This window comes from Panthera onca, chromosome A3, assembly GCF_046562875.1.
Source record: "Panthera onca isolate mPanOnc1 chromosome A3, mPanOnc1 haplotype 2, whole genome shotgun sequence".
NCBI lineage: Eukaryota > Metazoa > Chordata > Mammalia > Carnivora > Felidae > Panthera > Panthera onca.
This window is the reverse complement of record NC_138341.1, coordinates 90,348,674-90,374,531: the sequence shown is the minus strand read 5'-3', so window position 1 is coordinate 90,374,531 and position 25,858 is coordinate 90,348,674. Positions and strand designations below refer to the sequence as shown.

At 49.4% G+C, this 25,858-nt stretch overlaps 1 protein-coding gene across 1 annotated transcript in view; it reads left to right on the top strand.

Moving 5' to 3' along the window:
- Window positions 1-25,858, top strand: part of PYGB (glycogen phosphorylase B) — a 58,573-nt gene that overhangs the window by 27,393 nt on the left and 5,322 nt on the right. Inside the window, exons 3-17 of the mRNA XM_060610474.3 lie at window positions 1,895-1,973; window positions 4,484-4,587; window positions 8,620-8,751; window positions 10,611-10,722; window positions 11,133-11,215; window positions 12,403-12,546; window positions 13,136-13,228; window positions 14,329-14,475; window positions 15,333-15,496; window positions 16,432-16,546; window positions 17,984-18,085; window positions 18,830-18,977; window positions 21,639-21,697; window positions 23,346-23,487; window positions 25,280-25,487. Coding sequence (XP_060466457.1) covers window positions 1,895-1,973; window positions 4,484-4,587; window positions 8,620-8,751; window positions 10,611-10,722; window positions 11,133-11,215; window positions 12,403-12,546; window positions 13,136-13,228; window positions 14,329-14,475; window positions 15,333-15,496; window positions 16,432-16,546; window positions 17,984-18,085; window positions 18,830-18,977; window positions 21,639-21,697; window positions 23,346-23,487; window positions 25,280-25,487 — 1,832 coding nt within the window. The remainder of the gene's footprint in view (window positions 1-1,894; window positions 1,974-4,483; window positions 4,588-8,619; window positions 8,752-10,610; window positions 10,723-11,132; window positions 11,216-12,402; window positions 12,547-13,135; window positions 13,229-14,328; window positions 14,476-15,332; window positions 15,497-16,431; window positions 16,547-17,983; window positions 18,086-18,829; window positions 18,978-21,638; window positions 21,698-23,345; window positions 23,488-25,279; window positions 25,488-25,858) is intronic.

The window sequence follows — 25,858 nt, the reverse complement described above, 5'->3', positions numbered from 1 at the left end:
GGCAAAATTTGCCTTACTAGACTGAGATGTACCTACAACATTCAAGGGTAAAAACATAAAAGAACAAAACATCTTTCCTCCCACATAGCCTGCCTTTATGTGGTATGCTGGTCTCTGACTTTAGTAGGTGTTTTGTGAATAAGAGGTTTCACAGTCAGATAAATCTGGAAAATGTAGTTAAATGTGTTGCTTAATTTGGAGCCAGTGTATATTACTGGGTAAATTCTGCCTCCCCTGCATATCCAAAATATCTTTGGTGGAACACACTCCTTGAAATTGCTGTGGGAATTAAGTCAATATTTTGAAATCTTACTCTGAATCAGATCACAGTTTGTGTTAATGCTGTTCAATTTACTTAATAGACACTAAACTGTTTCTTTATGACTTTGATGTTTTTATGTCCTTACAACTTTGCTTCTACCCTTTGTAATTTATCAGATCCTATAGTCCGGAGACCCCAGGGGCCCCAAGACCTTTCAGTGGGTCTGCTAGATCGGAACTGTTTATTCTTACTCTGTCACAGGTATATGGTGAAGCTTTCCAGAGATATCCGTGTGATACCTCAACAGATTGAATGCTAAGAGAGACAGTTATTAAAGAAAGATATTTGTAGAAATGTAAAACACTGCTACTCTTCTCAGTAAATTGTTTTCATTTTAAAACTGTATATTTGATTAAACTATGTTGTTTATGTTAATGTTAATGGGTTTATTATTTTAAAATGAATTCATATAGGCTTAAAAAACATTGATCTGTTTTAAATTTTTAACTTGATAAATATTGATAGATATAATTTCAATAAAGAATAGCTCTTGGGGGGTCTTCCTGAAACCAAAAAGTTTAAAAACCACTCATCAAGATAATTAATGAGAGCCATTTGTGAAGTTTAACACACTAAAGCCAGATTAATGGAACAATTATCCATCTATCATAACTGATAGGCAAAGCCTTCAGGTATGCATTCTGGAAAGGTTTCAAGTCAGGTGAAGAAGTTGTGACTTTGTTACTTTCTTTCTGATTTTTAACATTGTATACATATTTCACAAGATTGCACAAATGTAGTTGGGATGCCACAGGAAAGGTAGTTTTAGGTGTTGGTTTAAAAAGATGTCACATAGGACATCCGAAGAAGATGGCAGAGTAGGAGGAGCCTAGGCTCACGTCATCCCAAAGACACACCTACCTAATAACCACATCAGCATAAATAACCCAGAAAACGACCTGAAGACTGGCAGAACAGATTCTTCACAGCTAGAGAAGAGGCCACATCCAAGAGGCGAATAATAAATCTAAGCAGTTAAATAATTAGTAAATAAATAAATAAGTTACATAAATATCATTAAACCATATACAATTAAAGAATTATTGAAACCACTAATTTTGGTGTTAGGCTACATGTTATAATCTGTTCACTATACGTAGGTTAATAACCTGGAAATATCTTTGGATGTTAAACATGTCTCATTTGGATTATTTATTCTTTATTTTTTTTAAGTTTATTTAATTTGAGAGGTGGGGGAGGGTCAGAGAGCAAGGGAGAGAGAGAGAATCCCAAGCAGTCTCCATGCTGTCAGCTCGGAGCCAGACACAGGGCTTGAACTCATGAACTGTGAGATCATGACCTGAGCCGAAACCAAGAATGGGAGGCTTAACCAACTGAACTACCCAGGCTCCCCTGATTATTAATTCTCAAGTAGTTTGGCAGCTTTTAAGATACCTGGAAACTTTCATTTTCATAAATACCAGATTTTAACATTGGATTTTCAAGTCTAAAAGCAGACTTTTTTAACCTTTGATTGATAGAAACTCACAAGATTTAATATCTTTCCTCCTGTTGTGTGAGGAAGATAGACACTAAGTAATACTAAAACGTTGCCCTTGTTTTTATTCACAGCTAGGGCTGGACTTGGAAGAACTGGAGGAAATAGAAGAGGACGCCGGCCTTGGCAATGGAGGCCTGGGGAGGCTGGCAGGTAAACCCGGCACCTGGCTGGTGCACAGTCTCTCCTGGTGTAATGCCCTGGCCACTGCTCACATGGCGAGGCAGAGGTCAGCCGTGCTCTGAACAGCAGTCTGTCAGTGTAGATTGGCCCCTCTGAGTGGATGGGAGAGTGTGTTTCATCCACATCGAAAAAAATGCAAAATATTATGTTTTTCCTTTATACAAGGGATACTTCCTAATTATCATGAAAACCAGGGTTGCTGGTTTTTGGGTAGCTGGCCCTGGGAGGGGGTTTCCAGTATACTGACCACTTTCCGCAGTCAGTAATTGGGAGAAAGATGGATAGACACATATGTGCACACATATACACATACATATATGCATGTGTGCACACACATACATTCACATACACATGTACACACATACACACACACAATGATTTATGAATGTAGGTATGCTATTCCTGCTTTAGTGTAGTAAACAGATTGCCTGGAAATAGCAGAGTCATTCCTTTCAGGATATTGCTCCCTTGGGCCATTCTGTTTGACAGTATATCCAGCCTTGTTTTTCCTGTTTGAGGTGTTTGTTTTGTTTTGTTTTTTTGGGGTTTTTTTAGTAGCTTTTTTAGGGCAGAGGGAGCTGAATGAAGAACTTAGAAGTGGAGGGGCATCTGACTGTCTAAGTCAGAAGAGCAAGCCACTCTTAATCTCAGGGTTGTGAGTTTGAGTCCCACGTTGGGTGTAGAGATTACTAAAAAAAAAAGTAAGTAAACTTAAAAAAAAAAACCAGAACTTAGAAGTGGAAATAGCTGTCACAGTGAGATTTGATTTTGCTGTGTGCTTCAAGGCTCTTGGGCACAATGTTTCTGGAACAGAAATAAGTTTTGTGCTGCCCTTGTGTGTGGGGGATATGGGAGGGTGGGCTCAGGCCCCTACCACTTTGCATTACTGCCCCTCTGGGGAGTTGTCATTTTCTAAAGGGATCAAACACCCTAAAGTTTATCTGAGCTTGTGCATGTGCCTTTGTTTTCAAATGTTAAGTTAAATTCTTCAGAAATTATAAATGCAGCATATATTTCTACCAAACAAAACAATACATGGATTTATATAAAGAAACAGTTTGCAAGGCCTGCCCCACCTCCACCTGTTGATGTGAAAAGCTTGTGTGTCACCTACTGCTCTCAGATGCAGGGCTCTGTCTTAGTTTATGGCAGTGAAATCATCCCAGACAATAAGCTGTAGCTTACTTTCCACACAGACCCGATCATGGCATCACAGCCAGAGGGCAGCGCGTAGCCCTGAGGGAGCTCCTGGGTCATCAGTCCCCTGCGGCTCCCTTTACCCTCAATAGCATTCTGTTGATTATAGCAATCTTCCCAGTCAGTAAAAACAGCACCTGTTTCTCCAAGCTCCAGGAGGCTCCAGACCCTTCTGTCTCCTTCACAGCTCAGGTAGCTGCCTAAACTCCCCTCCTACCCTAAGGCTGGTGACTGTCAGGCAGGACAGTCCCATCCCTGCTGTAACACAATCTGCTCCCTTCAGGGGTTCAGGGCATCTGCAGGCCTTCCATAGTCTGGTTCCTATTGCCTTCCTAGTCACCTTTCCTGCCACTTGTGCGGTGCCACTGGCCTTGCCCATGGACTGGTGTGACCTCCTCTGGGGCCCTGTTTCCATGGACTCCTCTTACCTGTGCAGATGTGGGTAGCCCCCAGCCTGCTGTAACTTGATGTGTCCTGTGGCCCTCCTGAGAGAATGCTTTCTTCAGAACAAGATTCCAGATCTTACATTTGTGGATCCTCTTATTCCTAACCCTCAGCACAGGGTCTAGTAACAGGGGTCTGGGCATACTTGGTGAATTGAGCAAGTATTTTATTTACTGATGTTTCTTGTGGACTTTTTTTCCTTTTTAATCCAGAAGTTTAATCAGACTGCCTTCTGGATCTTTATTTAAAACACTGGTCTTTTTCAAGACATTTTCATTGGAACAAAGGCTTATTAGGTTGATGTGCTGATCCAGCCATGTTCCGGGGGCCTTGGGTATTTGAGTTCTTTTATGGTAAAATGTCCATTCCCAGCCCCCTCCCCGTGCCTCCTTCACTAGCATGTAGAGCTAGTTCGTGGTGTTATCCCACTGTCCAAACAGCATGGACAAGTAGAAGGTGCAGGGGTGGGGAGGCCTTCAGCCTGTATGAGGTCTCTAAGACAAAGCTAGCAGTGAGGGGACTTTGTGTTGAAAGGTGTGCCAAGTTAGATGAGACTCTCTGGGGTTCTTCACTTCTGCCCTTCCCATCTCCCCACAGCCCCCACACTAACACCCTCTTGGCCCAGACCATGGCTCTCAAAGTGAAGGGATTGAGGGAGGGCTCAGTTTTACTTTCATGAAATCTGAAGCTGACAGGTTACCACTGAATCGCTGTCTGGCATCCAGAGGCCAGTGTCCCAGTACCTACTTAACATGGGTGTCTGGGCCTTGCTTCCAGTGGGCCTCAAAACTGCTAATTATCTTTGATTCCAAGAAGTTCTTTGTGTTTGGAATTTTCAGCCTGCTTCCTTGACTCAATGGCCACGTTGGGCCTGGCAGCATATGGCTATGGAATCCGCTATGAGTTTGGGATTTTTAACCAGAAGATTGTCAATGGCTGGCAGGTGGGTGAAACTCGGTTCTTTCACTTGTTTCCACCTCTCATGTGCAGAAGAAAACAAACAGGTACTTTCAGTTCAGTTTTTTATATGCTAAATTCCTTCCTGGAGAGATTGTCTGCCCGTCCTGGGCAAGGCAGAGGTGGGATAGGTCGGGGGTATCCTGTGAGCTTCGTGCTTCCCTTAGAGCTCTATGTGGGCTGCCAGAGGCCCATCTTCTGTGTGAGCTCATCACATACAGGTTCTGTGTGAGCCTGGGAAGCCTGCTGGGTGGGACCCAGGGCCTAACTGGCCTTATAGGTATTGCCAGGTGCTGCCTGCTGGTTCCCTGTTGTACCTCAGCATGGAACAGAGGTGGCCCTCTCTGGTTTACCCTCAGTGGGACAATTGACCTGGAGTAGTTAGAAGAAGAGTTATTGTAGGTTTTGTTCCCACCTTCTGCCTTCACTCCCCGACACCACTGAGGGGACTGTGTCCTGTGCCAGCCTCTGCAAAGCAAAGTGCCTTGAGGAAGAGTGGGCTTAGATCCTGAAATATCAAACCATAGCTAAGTGAGGTGGCCAAGAACACATTGGTGGAAAGAATATAACCTCACAGTGCAACCTCAATGTCCTACACTGGGCAAGAGGGTCATTTCCCCTCATTCAAAACTTTAAAATGGGGGCACCCGTGTGGCTCAGTTTGTTAAGCATCCAGCTCTTGGTTTTGGCTTAGGTCATGATCTCACAGTTTGTGAGTTCAAGCCCCAAGTGGGGCTCTGTGCCGACAGCGCAGAGCCTGCTTGGGATTCTCTCTCTCCCTCTCTCTGCCCCTCCCCTGCCCATGCATTCATGTGCATGCTGTCTCTCTCTCTCTCTCAAAATAAATAAATAAACTTAAAAAAAAAAAAGACTTTAAAATCGAAGGTATGGCTATTCCACTTGATTAGAAAATAGTTTATGTGATATAATTTGGCTCCTAAAAATGACAGACAAAGCAGGGCTGTGGTTGGTATTAAAGGTTTGTAACAGGAGAATAGTATAGAATATAAACAGATGGATGCCTGGGGTGATGGAAAGCTCCTGTATCTTGATGAGGCTGGGTCACAGGTACGTGCAATTGACAGAACTCCTCAAGAGTATCCTTAAGGTTTACACATTTTGCTATCTATATATTAACCTAAAAAATAAACACAGGGTGAACTGTACTTAATGAGGTGCATGCTGAAGTGTTCGTGGAGAAGTGTACAGATGTCTGCAACTGACTTTGAAATGCATCAAGAAATTAATGGGTCGATGGATGGAGGATATGTGATAAATCAAGTATAGAAACATGTTAACAATTATGGAACCTAAGTGGAAGGTGCGTGGGTGTTCACTGCCAATTCTTTTAACACTTCTTTATGTTTGAAAGCACTCATAATAAAAAGTTGGCAAAGAAAAGTGTGGCTAACAGTAAAAGAAAACTTAAAACAGATTTGTATCTGTTGCTTAATTTGTAGAAGTACTCTCTCCAGCCTTAAAGAGAACTCCACTCTTCCTCCTGGTACATTACAGGTAGTTTCATGCACAGTTCCTTATGTGTGTGTGTCTGTCAGAGGCACCCCAGCCCTTGTACCCCTGTGTCCTTTAACCCATTCCAGCTCCTTACAGTCGATGCAATGTGCTTTCATAAGACAGAAACTCTGAGGCCCTTCCTTACCTACTTGGTGTTATGGTTAAAGGCAGAAAGGTTTTTTGTGTTGTTTTTTTGTTTGACCACAGACATTTCTTTCTTCTGGTGTTCTATTTCTGTATATTATTGCCATCTTGCAAAACAATTTAAAGACAGTTGTGGGATGATAGGTGAATCATAAACTCACCCTCCTCTCACCCTGTTTTCATGAGAGCCAGTCAGTTTTTAATGGAGTTTAGCTGTAGCATAATTAAATGTGGGCAGTGGTCAGACAGCAGTGTTGTTGGCCATGGGGCAGGGAGAGGGGTCTGGAGAGGACACCCTCCTGCCTCTTGTACTTGAGGAGATGCTGCTTCTGCAAACTGCTCATGGAATTACGTTACAGGAGATGACCAGGCTTTGGTGTTGGAGAATTTCACTAATGTACAGACATGGCACCAGATCAAAAGGCAGGACTGGTCCCATGATGAATAGCTACCTGCACCAGACAGAAAAGCCCAGCCAGAAGTACTATGGAGAGACACATATTGAGGCAATAACCTCAGCTGTGTCACCTCCCTAAAACTGCAACCAAATATTCTTCTTTTACTTCTGTGTAGGAACCATTAAGAAAAAAACCCAGAGCACCTGGCTGGCTCAGTTGGTAGAGTGTGCGACTCTTTGATCTTGGGATCATGAGCTCAAGCCCCACATTGGGTACAGGGCTTACTTAAAAAAAAAAAAAAAGACAAACGAATAAAAATTTTTGAAAACCCTCAAAGTAACATACAGGCACACCTTATTCTGTTGCACTTGGGTTTATTGCGCTTCACACATAATGCATATTTTACAAATTGAAAGTTGTGGCAACTCTGCATCAAGCAAGTTTGTTGGCCCCATATTTTCAACAGTATTTGCTCACTTTGTCATTTTGGTAATTCTCACAATGTTGCAGACTTTATTATATTGTTCTGGTGATCTGTGATCAGTGATTAAAACTTGCTGAAAGCTCAGATGATGGTTAGCATTTTTTAGCAATATTTTTAACTTAGGTATGTACATTGTTTTTTTAATAATTAATTAATTAAATTTGGGGGGGAGAGAGCATGTACAAATGAGTGGGAGAGGGAGAGAGAGAATCCCAAGCAGGCTGCATGCCCAGCGCAGAGCCCCCACATGGGGCTTGATCTCACAACTGTGAGATCATGACCTGAGCCACGATCAAGAGTCAGATGCTCAACTTGACTGAACCACCCAGGTGCCCCTGGGCACATTGTTTTTTAAGACATAATGCTGTTGCACACTTAATAGACTACAGTATAGCATAAACAAAACTTTCATATGCACTGGGAAACCAAAAAATTCATTTGACTCTCTTTTGCTAAATTGGCTTTATTGTGGCAGTCTGGAGCCAAATCTGCAATATCTCTGAGTTATGCCTATACCTGGGGTTATTTGTCAAATTTGAAGAAGAAAGACTCACTTATTTAATTTATATTTATAATTCTTTATACATTGCCTGCCAAATTTGTTTATTCCGAATGCTTCTACTCAAGGATTGTTAGACTCTGTGGGGCTACTTTTAGTTTTATTGGTGGGATTCTTTTTTGTGTATTTACTGATTTTGGATACCACTAAGTGCAGTTTTTGGAAAATTGGCTGCTTCAAGGAAGGCCTAGCACAAAAGCAATGTCTTCTAGTTGTGTGTGTCCAGGCATTCGTGCTACAAAGGCAGCCTGGCCCCTGGCACCTGTGAATTTGTGGTGTCATTTTCAAAGTGGTGGACTTCTAGTGATTCTTTTTTTTTTTTTTTTTTTTTTTACTATAACAGCTTTATTTAGTTATCAAGTGTTTTTTTTAGTATATTTACAAAGTTGGGCAGCCATCACCACTATCTATTTCCAGAACGTTTTCATCACCCCAAAAAGAAATCCAGCATGGATTTGCCGTCACACACTAGCACCTGACAACCATTAATCTATCTGGTGTCTCTGTGCATTTGGCTGTTCTAGACATTTCCTATGAATGGAGCCATACACTACATGGGCCTCTTCGACTCAGCGTCTTTGCAGGGTTTATCCATGTTGTAGTACGCAGCAGAACTTTATCCTTTTTTATTGCTGAATTCAGGTTGTTCTTAATGTCTTTTTACTTTAATGCATTCTTCTGAATTTTATCTGAGTTTGTTTCTTTAACAGGACGACATGTTAATTTTTAAACACAAGGCCTTGACTGGAACTGGACATCTTTGCCTTGTAAATAGGCTATAGTTTATTTCAGTGCTGGATGGCGTCGGTATCTCAACAGCATGGTCATTGTGGGCAGTGGAAAGGGGTGGCCCTGCGCCCATGACTGTCTCCCCACTGCCACCCAAGAGAGCTGACCTTACCACCCGCCCCTTTCCAGGTGGAGGAGGCAGATGACTGGCTGCGCTATGGCAACCCCTGGGAGAAAGCCCGGCCCGAATACATGCTTCCTGTGCACTTCTACGGGAGAGTGGAGCACACCCCTGAGGGTGTCAGGTGGCTGGACACTCAGGTATCCACCCTGGGCATCCCCAGGGAAGTGTGGGGCTGAGTGAGGTGGCTGCCACATTTTGTCATCACTCCTCATTCCCTTTGGGAGTGGGAGGTGTGCTGTTTCCCCAGAGGACCTGACCCAAGGTGACTGACTGGGAGGTTTTGTTCTCATACACTCAATTCTTACACATTGTCAGGGCTGCCCAGACAGTGGAAAACACTCAGAGTGAAGCCGCTGTCTTTGCAGTTTAATAGGGGCTTGTGTTGGGGTTCAGACCAGCAGTGATTGAATGGCTAGCAGGACAGTGTTGTGACAGGGGCAGGGTGTTAATCTCTGGAGGGACATGGATAGTCCCCAGCATCTCTAGACAGCAGGTGCTTGATGCATACATTCACCACAGTCACCACACACCACAGGCCTCAGTAGTGTCTCCTGGGTGCCGCCCACCATTACTGAGCTATCAGAGTCGTGGGCATGTGGTGGTCTGGATGGATGTCCCAGCACAGGGCACAGGCACTGATGAGGGAACCAGGGCAAGAACATGGAGAGTCCAGTCCAGGCTCTGGGATGGTGGACAGTGCACATCTGAGTGGTTTCAGCTAAGGGACTGAGGGAGGTAGCAGGAGAGCTTTTGTGAGGGGGTAGCTGTAATGAGCAAGGCTCAGCCATCTAGATGTGGGGCAATGAGCCCAGGAGACTGGAGAAGTCCTAAGCATGCAAAAGTGAGTCATCCAGATTTTCTGCAGCATAAGTTTTAAGGAGTGCATGGGCTAGGGTTGGCTGGAGCCATGTTATGGAGGCCTAAAATGCCATAATAAGTTGTATTTAATTCAAAAGAGGAGAGAATAAGATCAGTTATCTGATTGCATGTGCTTGTAGAAGATGAGCATGTCATGTATGTAGGGAGGCATAGAGACCGTTGGGGCATTTCTGTCAGCCCTGGGCTGTTAGGGATGCTTTGTAGGGCTTGTCACTGGCTTGGATAGGGCCTTGGGGGGCAGGGGAGCAGGGAGCAGGGGTGAGGGTAGAGGGGAAGGGAAAAGTGATTCTAAGGCTCTAGTGATGCTATCAACACAATCCTTTTGGCTGTCAGAGCCGCTTTCATCTCGTAAAGCCACATAGTTGAACTTGTATGAGCCCCCGTGAGCATACCTGAATGTGAGAAACCTCATCAGAGGATCTGAGGGTTGGAAGTGACCTTGAGGCTGGTGTGTGTCTTCCTGTGCTTGACAAGAGTAAAGCAGATACTTGTGGACAGACTGGAATCGGGGGTGGGAGGAGCGTGGCAGGTTCTGTGGGTAGAGAGCAGGCCCTGCATTTTCTGTTGTGAGTGGAGTGTGGGCTGGTTTGGTTTCTCTGAGGGTTAGAGGTCAAGTCTCCCAACAGGAGGAGCCTTTTGCAGGCATTGGAAAATGGAAGTCAGAAATAGAAGTCCTCTGTGGAGAAGTTAGTTTGGGTCGTGAAACTACACAAGTGGGTCGAGTGAGAAGAGGAAGGAGGGCAGAGAGAGGACAAGGACACTGGAGTCATGACTGCTAACAGAGTGTGAGTGAGGTTGACACAGTGGCACCTTGAAGATCTGAGTGGGAAGAATTCTTAAATCAATGCCAGTGTGGAAGGAGGAGAAGCTAGAGAAGACAGAATGACCTCAGGAGTGTGGTCAGGGCCTTACTGCAGAGCCATCACAGGTGGTCTTAGTTGGGGAGGCCTGCAGGCTTGGCACAGGGCAGGTTGCAGGGATTTGGGGCACAAGGAGAAAAGCCAGAGGGCAAGCAGTTTGGCTACCAACGGGGAGCAGAATGCTGCTGCTGGGGTGAGAAGGCCTGGGACTGGGGACTGTGTTGCTAGCTGACTGGATCTGACCATCTCTCGGCCAGGTGGTGCTGGCCATGCCGTACGACACCCCTGTGCCGGGCTACAGGAACAACACCGTCAACACCATGAGGCTGTGGTCTGCCAAGGCACCCAATGACTTCAAGCTCCATGACTGTGCGTTCTGCCCCTCTTATTTCTGTTGGATGGCTTCTCCCAAACTCGCCCCGTGAAGCTCTTGTCTTGTCTGCACTATCACTGCTGTGCAAAGCACAGGACTCTCAATGTGGAGGGCAGAGGGCAGGGTCCTCAGAGCACCAGGGCTTCCCAGGGAGAGCCCACCAGCAAAGCCACTGCTCGTGGAACCCTGTGCCCTCAGGAAAGACCAAGGGGCCTAGGGCTCTGCAGGATGTGTGGGGGATACAGGTTGGGCCTGGGGCAGAGTGAAACCATGGCTCTGGGGGCACCTTCTGTGCAGGAACGTCCCTCACACAGTTCAGGGAAGTGAGGGAGGACCTTCAGGGAAAGGGCACATGAGGAGTCAAGGGAAGGGATGTGGGTTCTGACCTCACTGTTTCTGCCCCTAGTTAATGTGGGAGGCTACATCGAGGCGGTCCTGGACAGGAACCTGGCCGAGAACATCTCCAGAGTCCTGTATCCAAATGATAATGTGAGTATCTCATGTGGTTGCTTCTCTTCTGCTAGGAAAGTGTGCTAGGGGCTGGGGCTGTCTAGAAGGACCTATTTGCTGGCCTCCCATTCATCAGGTGAGACCACGTAAGTAGCTACCAACAGCCCTGTGTGGCTCCTCGGAGTGAGGGCACCACATGCTTGACAAAGCCCCACAAGTCCAAGTGTGCCTGTTAGCATCTCCCCTTTGCTCTCTCCCTAAGAGGATACAGCAGGAGGTTCTTGGCCTTGCCTCACATGTCTATACTGCTGTGTACCTGGCTGCCCCTGAGGCTGGCTCTGAGCTGACTCTGTGCAAGACCGTATGCAGAGCAACATGTGGGAGATGTGAGAACTTGTCAGACCTCACGTACAGTCAGTTTCTACTCTTCTGGCATGTGATGCCACTTCCCCAGGAGTTGGATGAGCTATTTCTCAAATGGGAATAGCAGTCCCCGCTTTTCAGTGATGCCTTGAGACATACGCCAGTCATGGTTTGAAAAGCTTTAATTATGTGCCACCACCCACTAGATGAAGTAACAATCACAGTCCTCAGTGATTGCTACTGAGTTTAGTGTCTGGTGGCTTTGTTGTTGCCAGACAAGAGCCCTTAGAATTTGCCTTTGTTAGTGGGTTGTGTGTTCTTTGTTTTATCAGAGTAACAGGTGCACATTAGTAGCAAAGGGAATTGGTGTTGAAAGGCTCACAACCAAACATACCCCATTTCCCCTTCCCCTGCCAAGATTTTAAGCAGATTCTAAAGCTTCAGGTACAAGGCATTTTTAGGACACTGACACTTTGGAGCTTGTGCTTCTGAGTGGCTCTGGCTGTTAAGGAACGAGACCTGCATGCCTGGTGTCCTCACACAGGGCACCGTGACCATTTGCTGGCTGCTTCCCTATCTGAAGATCACACACAGGTCAGGCCATCTAGACCTTCTGCTTGTGCCCCTGAGCTGCAGGTTACCTGACCTTGGGCCCTGGGATGGTGGTGATGGAGGTGTCAGCACCATGCTGACACTCAAGGGCTCTCATCCTCTCATGCACACATGAGTCTCTATGGTCCCTGGAGCAGGGCCTCCCAGCCTCTTGCCCTTCTTGAGCCCTGGGGTGGGGATGGGGGGGTCCCTGAGGACCTGTGGTGGCCCTGGTGGCTGTTGTTGGTGCCAGCGCTGTCCTGTGTCCACAGTTCTTCGAGGGGAAGGAACTGCGCCTGAAGCAGGAGTACTTTGTGGTGGCTGCTACCCTCCAGGACATCATTCGCCGCTTTAAGTCCTCCAAGTTTGGCTGCCGGGACCCAGTGAGAACCTGTTTTGAGACATTCCCAGACAAGGTGGGTGTTGATGGGTCTTGTGCAGAAGGACAGGACATTCCCAGGCTTGATTTCTATCTCAAGGCTGGGCGTGGGTGAGGAGAGAACAGCAGCCCCCCTCATTTCCTTGTCATCAGGGGCCAGGCCCCCTCCTCTCTGACCAGGGCCACACTAGGTGTCCTTAGGAGCAGCAAGGGACACTGTAAAAGGTTCCTGTGGCAAAGTGTGATGCATTTGATGGGCTGGGTTTAGTGATTTTAAACAAAGCCAACATATCCTCGGTGAGAGGAACATTCTGGGTCAGGGGGAGCTGTGGAGAGCAGAAGAGCCTCCGTGGGGTGCCAAGGGTCCTACTGCAGAGCCAGCCCATGGGGTCTTCCCAACCCCTCCCTGTGGCCCCTCTTGCCCTGTTGTCCTCCCTGCTCCTTGGCTGGTTTTCAGGCTAGATTCAGCATCTGTGCGTGATTTCAGCTCCCTGCTGTCAGCCCTATGGATCAGGCTCCTCAGGGGTGGGCGGCTGTGAACCCTGATTCTGCACACACTGACCACCGTGGCACCCATGAAGATGCAGGCAAGGGGATTGAGGGGGATCACCCTGTGTAAACTGCAGGTTGCCATCCAGCTGAATGACACCCACCCAGCCCTTGCCATCCCTGAGCTCATGCGGATACTGGTGGATGTGGAGAAAGTAGACTGGGACAAGGTAAGCACTGAAGACAAGGGCACAGGGCTGGGCACATGGGGTGACTGTGTTCCCACACTGATGGGCATGTGGAGTGACACTGTCCCTGTCACAACTGGGTATATAAGGTGATAGTGTTCCCTGCAGACCTGGGCACATAGGGGTGACAGTGTCCCCTCACCTTCCAACCTGTCCCAACAACAGTGGTGAGTACTGAGCTGGCCCTAGGATGTTGAGGAAGGCCTATCCCCTGTGGCCTGGGGAGTACAGAGGGACATTGTCCTTGAGAAGCAGGGCCATGAGGAGGCGGATGTTCCAAGAGCAGGTCTGGGGTTTCTCCCAAGGGACTAGGACACCATAGGTGGAGCAGTGGCACAAAGGCACAGAAGAGCAGTTTTCTGGAAGACTGGGAAAAAATTCTGACACGTCTTAGAGCTTCTCATGTACATTTTCTCATCTTAGAATTGTGGCAAGAACCGCAGAAGTATTAAGTGTAAAGAAACACATTGTTTAAATTTTTTATAAGTTCTTCTGACTCAACTTATTTGGTCCTGGATGCTTGTAAAGCAAGATTTTCCTGATCTAGTTTAAATCAACTATAAGACTTTAGAACAATTTTCATGTCATTTTGTAGAACCCAGAGCCTCCTCTGGTTTGGGGTGCACTCCTGGGCGGGGCTGGGCAGTGCCCCCATGGTCCCATCTGCCCCTGGCCAGTGGAGGGAGGCCACACAGTTTCCCAGTGTTTCCAACTGGGTGTGAGATCAGTTTGGTGGAAATAAAGTAGAAAATTGTTTGATGCTCTGTTTTGTTCACAAAAAATGGTTCACAGAAGAAAAGTGAGTGATGCCAGGTGATGAGGTAAGCATCACTCATTTATGTGTGTGTACTATGTTAGGAAGTAGAATGTTCGTGGTCACGTTGGGAAGGCAAAGGGCATGGGCTCACTTGTAGGTTTTGAGAAGGTTCTAGATAGCCCCAGAGGGCAGAGATATGTAGCCACCTGGGCCCCTTTCAAGTGGGATCCGAACATCTACCTTTGATGGACTTTTCCCTGAGCATCTGGTAGAAAAGTAGATTGTTTCTAAACAAAACAATTTGGAATATTCTGGAATGTTCTAGGCCTGGGAAATCACAAAGAAGACATGTGCATACACCAACCACACTGTGTTACCTGAGGCCTTGGAGCGCTGGCCTGTGTCCATGTTTGAGAAGCTCCTGCCACGGCACCTGGAGATCATCTACGCCATCAACCAGAGGCACCTTGATGTGAGCAGGGTGGGGGTGGGTATGGGTGGGAGCTTTAGGGATGCTGCCCCCGAGATGACCACCCCTCCTGTCGTGATTGGGGATGGAGGTGGTGGGCTGCACCTGCACCTGGAAGAGGTGGAGGTTCCTCCTGTCCTCTATGTGGAATTGTCTGGCCTGCAACGTGTATCTTCTTGCATGGAATAGCCCTCTGTCCAGCAGAGGGCTTTGGGGTCCAGGGGCTGTTGCTGGGTAAATCTCTTCCCCAGACCTAGACCCCTGCTGTGTATGTGGGAGTCGTGGATTTAGGTCTTTTTGAAATGTTCTCATTCCCACGTGGGGCTCAAATGTAAGAGTCTGTTCCTGGAATGCCAGAGGCCTTGGTCCTGAGACACCATAGCAGCATTTGGATGATTTGGAAATAAAGCAGCATTTGTCTTTCCTCTGTTACCCATGGAGAGAAGAGTGCTACAGGGAAAGGGGAACTTAGAATCCAGGTGTGCTTGTTCAGTTGTTTAACCTTTTGGTGAAAAAGTAGCCGTTCCCAATTGGTCAGACCTTGCCTAGGCCAACAGGGCAGCACTCTCGTCTTTTCCTTCTAAGTCACATGGCACATCTTAGCACCACGGTCCTCCTGTCACCTCCCACAGAATAGCTCTGTCGAGTCCTCCGGCCAGTCACGCCTTTCCCTGGGCTGCAGCAGTGTGGAGGAGCTTCCTGCTATGCCCGGGGCTCTCAGAGGTGCATCCAGGGAGTTTGAATGCATATCTGGGGTGCAGCAACCTTGGGATTTTCTTGGAGGAGGCAGAACATCCCATGGGGGCCCCTGGGCTTCCTGTTCACCACTTGCTCACCTTCTGCTCTCTGACTTGGCACAGCACGTGGCTTCCCTGTTCCCTGGGGATGTGGACCGCCTGCGGAGGATGTCTGTGATCGAGGAAGGGGACTGCAAGCGGATTAACATGGCCCACCTGTGTGTGATCGGGTCCCACGCTGTCAACGGCGTGGCGAGGATTCACTCAGAGATCGTGAAGCAGTCAGTGTGAGTGGAGCCAGCATTTGCGCTGACCTGGGTGTACCTTCTTCTTGACCCTAGACTCGCCTCTGGGCACTGTTGGCAGCCATACACACAGTGGCTGGGGCATGTTGCCCAGGCTCCACACTTGCTCTCCTGCCCTCACAGGTACTGTCTGAACTGCCCAGGGCATGTTATTCAGTGGCTGAGGACACCGTGGGCAATGTTAGGGCGTTGAGCCTTTGAGTTATCACCAGTGCCACCTCCTCTTTTCTGTGTCCTCTGTCTGTCCAGACAGATGCTCTGTCTTGGAGCCATCTGCTGCTGGCCAGGTGCCAGGAGTGCCCTGCTCAAGAGTGTCCCAGGTTAGGGCAGGAGGAGTCAGGGCTCGTCAGCAAGAGGAAGGAAGAATTCTTAGATCAGATCTCCCAGTGTTTTCCCTCCCTCTTTTGGTGGGACATGATTTTGAAACTCCTTCCTGCCATCCTTGACCCAGATGTATGTAGAGTACCTCCGTGAGCACCAGGTAGACCCCAGACCAGGTCTGTCTGTGTGGAGGCTTCTGTGTTCCTGGTACCAGCCCAAGCGCTTCATGTGTTATAGTCTTTAGATCCTCACAGCAAGCCTCTCAGAGAGGTGTGTCTCCATTTTACAGATGAGGAAACTAAACCCTGGTTCTCAAGCTCTATGATAGCCCGTACCCTCTTCAATGTCACATTCACTGTGGAAGATGGCCAGGTTCCATTACCTGTGTGGTTATTGCTATGTGACTAAATGTGCAGTGCTTTGAAAAGCATGTGCTCCATGCTTACTGTTCTCAAAAGAGGGCAGCAAGGCTGACTGCTCTGTGCTCCTTAGAAAACAACAAAAAAAACTGAGCTTAGTGATCTTCCAGTGGGATTTCTGAATGTTCTCTTGCTCACCTTGTTTGTTGTGACATTTGTCTGTTTCCTGTGTTTTAGCTTTAAGGATTTTTATGAGCTCGAGCCAGAGAAGTTCCAGAATAAGACAAATGGCATCACACCCCGAAGGTGGCTGCTCCTGTGTAATCCGGGGCTAGCCGACACCATTGTGGAGGTGAGACCAGCTGCCTTTGAGTCCCCGGAGAGCTGTGAGCACAGTTAACACCTCATCTGTTGCCCAAGGCCCTCAGGCCCATCACCAGTGTGTTGACCAGTGGTGGCTCCTGGCCAGGGACCCCAGGTGGGGTCCTGCTGCCACCCAGATGTGGGAGTGCTAGGCTGGGCTGGGCAGTCAGTCAATGGCCCCAGAGGCCTGTGCAGGAGTTCAGAAGTGAGGTCCTGGGCTTCAAGAGGGGCTGGGGTGGGATCACCTGGTTGAGCAGCAGCCACAGGCCCACTGAAGAGGTTTTGGGAGGCAGAGATGCGGTGGTTACTGATTGTTCATGTGCTTGTGCACACCAGGTGACAGCTAGCCTTGAGAATGCAGTAGGTGGCTGTAGGGTGGTGCCCGCTGAGAGTCTGTGGTGGGGACATTGCCTGCCTGGGCTGCGTGTGTCAGGGAAGGCATCCCTGGAAAAGGGAGGGCAAGACAGATCCAAAGGGCTAAAAGGAGGGAGTTGGGAGCAGTGAATCTCTGTTCCAAAGCCCTGTGGTGGAGGGACGTGGCCCACCCAGGAGCTGGAAGGCCAGTGAGGCTCAGTGCCTGGCGAGGCGGGCAGAGGGAGGACAGGCCTCGGAAGTGGCCAGGGCATTTGCAGGCTAGGAGTTTTCCTCTTGATCCTACATTAGCAGCAGGGAGACTTAGCGGGGTACTTGATGAGAGGTACATTTGGACTGACCACGCTGCTGTAGTGCAGAGAGTTCAGGGCCAGGAAGTGACTGGAAGGTGCTCTATTATTTCACAGACTTGGCAGGTGCAGAGCCTTGGGGATGGATGGCAGACAGGGCCCAGGCCAGGAGGAGCCGCTGGGCCACGGTTGGCCCCCAGGTTTGGGGCCTTTCTGTAAAGGGGACAAGGGAAGCTCGTGGGATTGTTGTGGATGTTTGAGCTTGACCAGATTGGGACATAATGTCAGGAGCAAGCCCAGGGACTGAGAGGGAGGCTGGGGTGGGGCTGCCCGTGGTGGTCAAGGCCACAGTGTGGGGGTATTTCCCCAGAGCTGGGCTGTGAGAGAAAAGCTGGCCTGGAGCCAAGCCAGAGCAGATCCAGGGAGGAAAGCAGAGGTGGGGATGACAAAATGGAGGACAGTCTTCAGGAGGACAGGTCCTACAATAGGCAGAAGGCATGTATCCCCCTTTTTTTTTTTAATTAAAGAAAAAATTTTTTTAATGTTTTATTTATTTTTGAGAGAGACAGAGTCTGAGTCGGGGAGGGGCAGAAAGAGGGAGACACAGAATCAGAAGCAGGCTCCAGGCTCTGAGCTGTCAGCACAGAGCCCAATGCCAGGCTCAAACTCACAAACTGCAAGATCATGACCCGAGCTGAAGGTGGCCTCTTAACTGACTGAGCCACCCAGGCACCCCAAGCATGTGTCCCTTTATGATTCTCCAGAAAATCGGGGAGGGTTTCCTGACTGACTTGAGCCAACTGAAGAAGCTGCTGCCATTGGTCAACGATGAGGCACTCATCAGGGACGTGGCCAAGGTCAAGCAGGTAGGCCCAGCATGGGGCGGCATTCCTGCGTGTTCCAGGTATCTGGTCCAGTGACTGCCAAGTCCATCCATCCCACTCAGCCCTCAGGTCATGGAGTAGGCAGGCAGATGGGTGCAGACCCCAGAGCAGCCTGGGCATGCCATGGCCCCAAGTTCTGCAGGAAGAGCTCATTCCTGGGAGGTGCTCCAAAAGTCTATCTGGTCCTGGCGTCTATGCACGGGTGTGCTGCTTGGCTGCATGAGAGCCTCTCCCCAGGGCAGCCAGCCTCACAGCCAGACAGGCCGGGGCCACTGGAGCCCTCTAAACCTGACAGGTGGCAGCCTTGATGGAGAACTCAGTCCCTCATGAGCCTGTGTCTCTGCTGGGCTGCCGCATGGTCTTAGGGCCCTGAAATAGTCCTTCATCCTGAGTCTCCTCCCCACTGACTGTCCCATTTGTGTCCTTTATACCACACTCATGACTCCCTTTTATTCTGCTTTTCTTATCCTTTCGCAGGTTTGCCTTTTGGTCTAGTTTTCTGTTTATTTCTGCGACTCTTGGAGTGTGCCCACCTTCAGCACCCCATTCCCCCATCCTCCCTTCCTCAAAATGTCTCCACCCTCAGCTGTGGCCTCTAAGAGTCCCCACCTTGCTGTGTGGCTTGTGGAGGGACAGAGATGTCCCCTTGGCTCTGAGTGGAAAGCTGGAGCCTAGTCAGACCTTGGGGACTTGTGGGGTTCGACCATCTTTGTCCTTTCTCCCCAGGAAAACAAGCTGAAGTTCTCTGCATTCCTGGAGAAGGAATACAAGGTGAAAATCAACCCCTCCTCCATGTTTGACGTGCATGTGAAGAGGATCCATGAGTACAAGCGGCAGCTGCTGAACTGCCTGCACATCATCACGCTGTACAACCGTGAGTGTCCCTGGGGGCCACAGGGCCCTGGCTGCATCCCTGCACAGTTCTAGTGGGTCCTCTGTGGCGTCATGGGACTCAAAGGCTGGGCTATATGTTTACTTTAGTTTTTAGTTCAAATTTAGTTGTTTGTCATGAGACTTGTCTTATTTGGAAAGATTTTACTTATTAGAGACACTTAAAGTGCACTTAAAACAATGAAATAGAATGTGTTAAATTTATACACGTACCTTAAATTGTTCAGGCAGCATTCAATTATGAGAGCAAACATGAATCAAAGACCCCCAAAAGTAAATATGAATATTTTTTAGATTTATAAATATAACAAAGCCTTAAGGAAAAACTTATATTTTAAAATTTTGTAATTTAATGCTGTGACTATTCATTTTGAAAACCAAAGGAACCACAAATATTCTTTTCAAGATGCAAAGCTCCTTTCAAGAACATCCTCCCATGCGCCAGCTACCCCCCACCCCCTGCAGTCCTAGTCTCTGCACGGTCTTGTGTACTTCCCAGGACCTGCCACTTCTGGGCCTGCTTTCCGTGGCGTCCCGTGAGTGCAGCTATTCTACCAGGCAGGTAGCTGGGGGCCTGTGCTCATTTCCACCTTACCATCTCCCTTCCCTGTGCACGCACGGTTTCTCCCTGGTCCAGCAGACAGCCTTGATGCTCTGCTGTGCCATCCCAGTCCCCAGCCTGATTTCTGTCACCACCAGCCGTCCTGCCCTGCCTTCCTGCTTTGATTTCCCTTTGGTTCACTACAGCCTTTCTGTGGACCACGATCTGAATTATTGCTTGTTTAGAACATGGAGGACGGTTTGCAGTTGACGTTGCTGGCTTTACTTTCTTTCCTTAAGCATCTTTCAGGTCTGTCCTGCACTGTCTGGAGGATGGGGCATTGGTGTGTTGTGCTGTCCTGAGTACCTGTGCTAAATTTACTGGGCTGTGTCTTGGTGCTGAGCATTGTGGGTCAGTTTTCCCTGATGCTCAGGGCATTCTGAATGCATCTATTGTGGTCTTGTATTATTTCTAAGAAGTTTTCTTGAAATGAATTTAAAACATTTGTTAGGTGCAGCTATTCTGGTTTTCTTCTTCCAGGATTCCAGCGAGGTGCGTGCTAGTTTCCTTCCACCTATCATCTTCTTGTCTCTTCATTGCTCTCTGAACTTTTCTAAAGGTCTTTCCTTCTCTATGTTGTCTGCTTTTCTTGTTTCCATCCTTTGTGTGTGCTGTGCTTTCTGTGTCTTGCCTCTCTCTTGGCTTCTTGTCACTCCCGTGTCCTGCCAGTTCTCATTTTGTGCACTTTCATGTCCTGTCCTCCCCCTGAGGTCTTGGTTTCAGCTCCGTGGACTCTTCCAAGCTGACGTCCATCACAGGTTGGAGATTTGGGTATTCTCACTGGGATGTCGGTTTCATTTCTTGTCTGTAGCAAAGCCACGTATTGTGTTTGTTCAAATTTGCCTGAGCTGCACCTCCCAGGGCTACCAAAGGGGCTTTGTGGCACCCCAAGGCAGCTGCGGGCACCTCTCTGTGCAGCCGTGGACTCCTGTTTCTCCAAGCCCATGCTGGTTCAGGAGGCCACCTGCCCTGGCTCCCCTGATTTCTGCCCTGGGGGCCTCTGCCCCAGGATGCCAGACCTTCCTCTTGGGTTTCCTAGAGGAGAGGGGCTGGTGAGGTCTGCCCTCCTGGCCCCCATCCTCCTTCCTGTGCCCCAGACACCAGAGCTGCTGACGGCTCCTCTGAGGAGGCTGGGTCCTGAGACCTCTGTGCTCAAAGCCGTATTCCCCACCCACCCTGTAAACTGGCAGAACTTGTTCAGTGGCCTGGACTTTGTGTCTCTTTCCTCTTTCTGAGTTTTGGTGGAAGTGTAGTTTCTGTTTTATTTTTTCCTATTCTCTCTGTTGTTCTGTCTGATTTCTGGAAACAGGAGGATATCAGAACTAAGGCACAGCCATGTTCTTGGCAGAACCTGGAGTTAGTTCAGCCCTGATTCTCACTGCTCTGGCTGGTTCTTGGCCTCTGGGGAAGGCAGTGTAGGGCTGCCTCACCCCTCTGTGAAGACATCCTCCAATACCTCCCATATACACTGATACTGAAAGCCAGGGGCCTGGTGAGAACACCCTCAGTCTGCTGGAGCTGCAGGGGAGCTGACTGTTGTAACTTGACCCTCTGGCTGCCCCTGTGTGGGAGAGCTTTGGGATAGCCTCTTACCTCTTATCACAGTGAAGGTAGGGGGGCGGGGAACTTGGGGTCTCGCCTGACATCCCTTGAGGGCTGACAGTGCCATTACCATGATCTCAAGGTCCCCTCTTTGTCATATACCCATCATGTGCAAAGGCCTTGACAGCTGGTGACTGATTGGACTCAAGCCAGGCACCTGCTTTGGGCTGTTCTGGAAACAGAGGTGCATCTTTTCCTGTGAGCCTTTTGGAAGAGTCTGTTTCTGGCCTCCTTCCTCACCATGGGATATAAATGCAGAATCTAGGGGGCTTGTCCCCCTTTTGTAAGTGGGAATTCTTAATAGACACATGGGGGCCCAGTGGCTGTGCATGTCCCCTGGTTTGGGGTTGATCTCTGAGGATTCTGGTCACCATCCTGTGTCCCAAAGCAGGGGCATGTCTGGCTTCAGTGCCTTATCTGAATCTCTTGTTTGTCCTACAGGAATAAAGAAGGACCCAACCAAGGCCTTTGTGCCCAGGACTGTCATGATCGGGGGCAAGGTGAGGTGATGTTCTCTTTGCATCTTGCTTGATATTTAGCCTGAGTGCACAAACCACCATGCTTTTTGTCAGTGCCACTGTGTCCCGACTTGAGTGCCAGCTGCGCAATGGGCTGGAGACTGCAAAGGCTCAGAGGCAGCATACACACGGAATGCCAGAGGCCCCCTGCTTCCCCAGGTGTGCTTGTGGGCTGAGTAGGTTCAGTGTCCATCAGCTCAGCATTAAGAGGGAGCTGGATGGGACCCCAGCACATGAGAGTGGGGGTCCTAGCCCCAAGGGGAGTCCCCAGTGGACTTGTTGGCCCTCCATCCAATGCCTTTCCTTGTACAACCACCACCCTTCCACACCTGTGCCCAGCTCTCAGGTCCCAGCATGCTGCCCACTCACTTCCCTGTACTCGTGTGCTGAGTGGACATAGATTGCTGGCTGCTTCATCAGCCAGATGTATACCCATGGTGAGTGAGCTCAGCCTAGCTTTATTTCATTTTTTATTCACCGTGACACATGCTTTTGGATACTCAGTCACATAGTCCCAGTATGTTGCCATTACTCATTGATGGATGGGTTTTCTCATCATACTCTGTGCTCTAGGGCTGGTGTCCCCAACCTCTGCCACTTTCCCCCAAGAGCCTCATTGTCATCAGAGAACATGAGGACACTGTGGAGCCCAGTTGTTTTATGGGGGCCTACCAGGTGGGGCCAGGCACTGTCTGCCCAGCCAGCAGCTCATGGTCATCTCCCCGAGTGCCTGCCATTTCCTTTGTTAGTATCCCAGTGTGCATTTCTTAGAGATACAGGCTTTCAAACAGTTTTTTAAATGCTAATTATTAAAATTTTTCAACATAGACAAAAGTAGGAAGAATAGTAATAATATCCATACACCTATCCCAGATTCTGCTGGATCATTCCAAATGAGTTCTGGACCTGGAATTGCTTTACCTCTAAGTATTTCACATGTGTTCCCAATGCTGTTTTCCTCCAAAACCACAATAAGTACAGACCCTTTTGAACACCACCACATGATACCATCTTCTCATGTAGATAGTAAAGTTACAGATATCTGGAATAGTTTGTTTGAATCTGGACCCTGGCAGGGCCTAACCGTGTAATTGCTTGCTGTCTGTTAAATCTTGTCATCAGTAGGTTTTTCCCCACGCCTACCTCTCTTCTCTCTCTGCAACTGATTTGTTACAGAGATTGGGCTTTGTGTCTTCCCCAGGTTGGCTTTTCTGAGCACATCTGTCTGGCATGTCCAGTACGCCCCTTAGTTCCCTGTGTTTCCTATAAGTTGGTGGTTCTAAAAGTCCTGCTCCTTTCATGTCCTCATTTCTGAAGAGCTGGCTAGAATTGGAGAACAGGTTTGAGGCTGGCAGGTTTCAGCACAGGCTGGGGCAGCTGTCAGGAGAGGCGCTTGGTAGAGCTGGGTCACGGGTAGACATCACACCCCACGGAGAGCAGGTTCCTCTGTCATGAAGCTGTCTGCCAGACTGCATGCAGGACATGGAGGGGGGGGTGCCACTCAACTGGGTGTGACCTCAGTGATCTAGCATGGGGCCCCGGTTACAGGGAATGATGCCAGACCCTCCGAGGACCCTGTGCTGCCCAGCACATAGGTGTGTTCATGCTGAATTTCCCCTCCCATCTCCAGGCAGCCCCTGGTTACCACATGGCCAAGATGATCATCAAGCTGGTCACATCCATCGGCAATGTCATCAACCACGATCCAGTTGTGGGCGACAGGCTTAAAGTGATCTTCCTGGAAAACTACCGAGTGTCCTTGGCTGAGAAAGGTAGGCCCATGTTAGATAGGAAGGCCTGCCCCTGCCTGGGCACAGTATGGGTGGTTATTGCTGGTCCCAGACACCAGGCGCCCCAGCCAGAGGGAGACTTTGTTCTAGTAGTAAAAGGCTTTGGGGAAGTTCTCTGCCCTTCACATGCGGAGAATTACCCTCAACCTTTGTCTCTGTACTTTCTCACTTCTTCCTGTGACCTCATTCCTTCTCCTTGTTCTGCCCCCAGTTTTCTTTCCTGCTCCTAGAGCTTGCTCTTGCTGGCAGGATGTGCTTCCAGGGCAGCCTCCTCCCTCCCTTCTCCCACCCCCAGAGGATGCGTCTGCTGTCACCACCTATATACTCTCAAGGGCATTACCTACTTGTGATCTGGGCCGGCACCTGCCTCTTTGGTCCTTTCTGAGAGCAGCCCGAGGCCTGACAACCCAGCCCTTTGGTGAGAGTTCAGGCTGGGGCTGCTCCTTCAAGGATGTGTGCTGTCATCTGGAGAAGTTCCTGCAGCCAAATGTGCCTTGGAGCGTGGCTTTCCTGACCTGGACAGGCCTTTCTAAACTGGCCACTTGTGGAGACCCTGGCAGGAAGGTGATTTGCCCAACCAGGTGATGGGAAACCTGAGCCTGGAATTCTGGCTCTGAGTAGTAGGCACCTCTGCAGCTCACACAGATCAGCTGCTGCCTGCTGTGCTGAGTAACGATGTGCAGGCAGATATGCTCCCCTCTCCTGACAGCTCAGCCAGGTCATTGAACCGTCTCTCTGGTCCCTCTGCTGTCACAGACCATATGCGGTTCAGGGTCAGTAATGTGCTTAGTTCTTCACTGAGCTTCTGGCACATCTTACTGCCCTTTGCACGTGGAACTCCCCCTCCTCACTGTTACATGGGACCAGCTGGCTCCTGGGCATCTTCAGAACTGGTCTTGGGGTACCTGCTCTAGGGCCTCAGAGCTGGGGTCTTAAACTTGCTGCAGCAATGTGTCCACTGTCACATTTGCTCGTGTCCCTCTGCCTTCAGTGGGGAGCTGCATGGGGGCCAGAGATGCCTGTATCTCTTTATCTTGGCTCCTGGGCTTGACCTTGAAGAAGAGCTGGACTTCACTCTTCACAGACCCTGAGTGCCAGCCACTGGGCTGGGGAAGCAGCATCAGCTCCATTGACAAGCTGAGAATGTGGGGGCAGGGATGCCAAGGCAGGGTGGGAAGATGAGGCTTTCCCATCCATCATGTCTTGGAGGCACAGGGAGCCCACCCTTTGGAGACACCTCAGGGCCACTGCATTTGGGTCATCGTTGTGGCTGGTTGGGCCCAGTCTGCACACAGCACAGAGTGACTCGTGTGCATGTGAACACAAGGAAATTGCCCCTGCCTTCCTAGTTCTCTGGTTCTTTAAGAGTCCAGTTTCCTTTTGAAGTGCTCTGAAGAGACTTATGGGCTGACGGCATGAGACAGAAGTGCTGTCAGGATGAAAGAGAATGATGACATCAAAAGCAAGAACCAGGGGACCCCAGAGTATGGTTGGGCCTGGTCCCTGGAAGGTTCTAGAACAAAGGTCCTTTGCTACCTGGGGTCTTCTCTTCAGGAGTCACCATCTTGACCTCAGGCTGCCCTGGATCAGGAAGGGAAGCCCTTAATAGGTGGGCAGGGTGGGCTGCAGGGCTCAGGCCCATCCTGGAGTGGGTGGGAGATGGCACCTGCTCTGGGAACGCCAGCAGTGGGCGTGTGGTGTCTTGCACAGTTCCCATTGCTGCCATGCTGTGAGCGGTCTGTGGTGATGCACCTTCTTGTCCACCTGCTTGCAGTGATCCCCGCCGCAGACCTGTCACAGCAGATCTCCACTGCAGGCACCGAGGCCTCGGGCACGGGCAACATGAAGTTCATGCTCAATGGGGCCCTCACCATTGGCACGATGGATGGCGCCAACGTGGAAATGGCTGAGGAAGCTGGGGCTGAGAACCTCTTCATCTTTGGCATGCGTGTAGAGGACGTCAAGGCCCTGGACCGGAAAGGGTGTGTATTCCTTCCTGTGCCATCGGGGGCACTACAGCATCCCAGACACTGCTTGGAGCACTGGGGGTTGCGGGTGCCAAGAGGGCTCTGGGAGCCAGGCCTGCGCTTGCTGGGGGAGATGCCCGCCTGGCAGGTGGGGGTGGCTGTGGGCATGCTGGCTGAGCCTGCTCCTGGCCTGAGCACCCCACCAGCTGTCCTGGGAGGCTGGCTTGGGTGGGAGCTGGCTACTCTGTGCTTGTCTCCATGGGCCCAGTCCCTGGGGTCCAGAGTGAGTCTTTTCAAAAGGGTAGAAGGTTCTGGTCTCTGGAGGGAAAGCTCTGAGCATTCAGCCAGTGTGGGGATTTGGGGCTGAGCTACTGCTGAGATTCTCT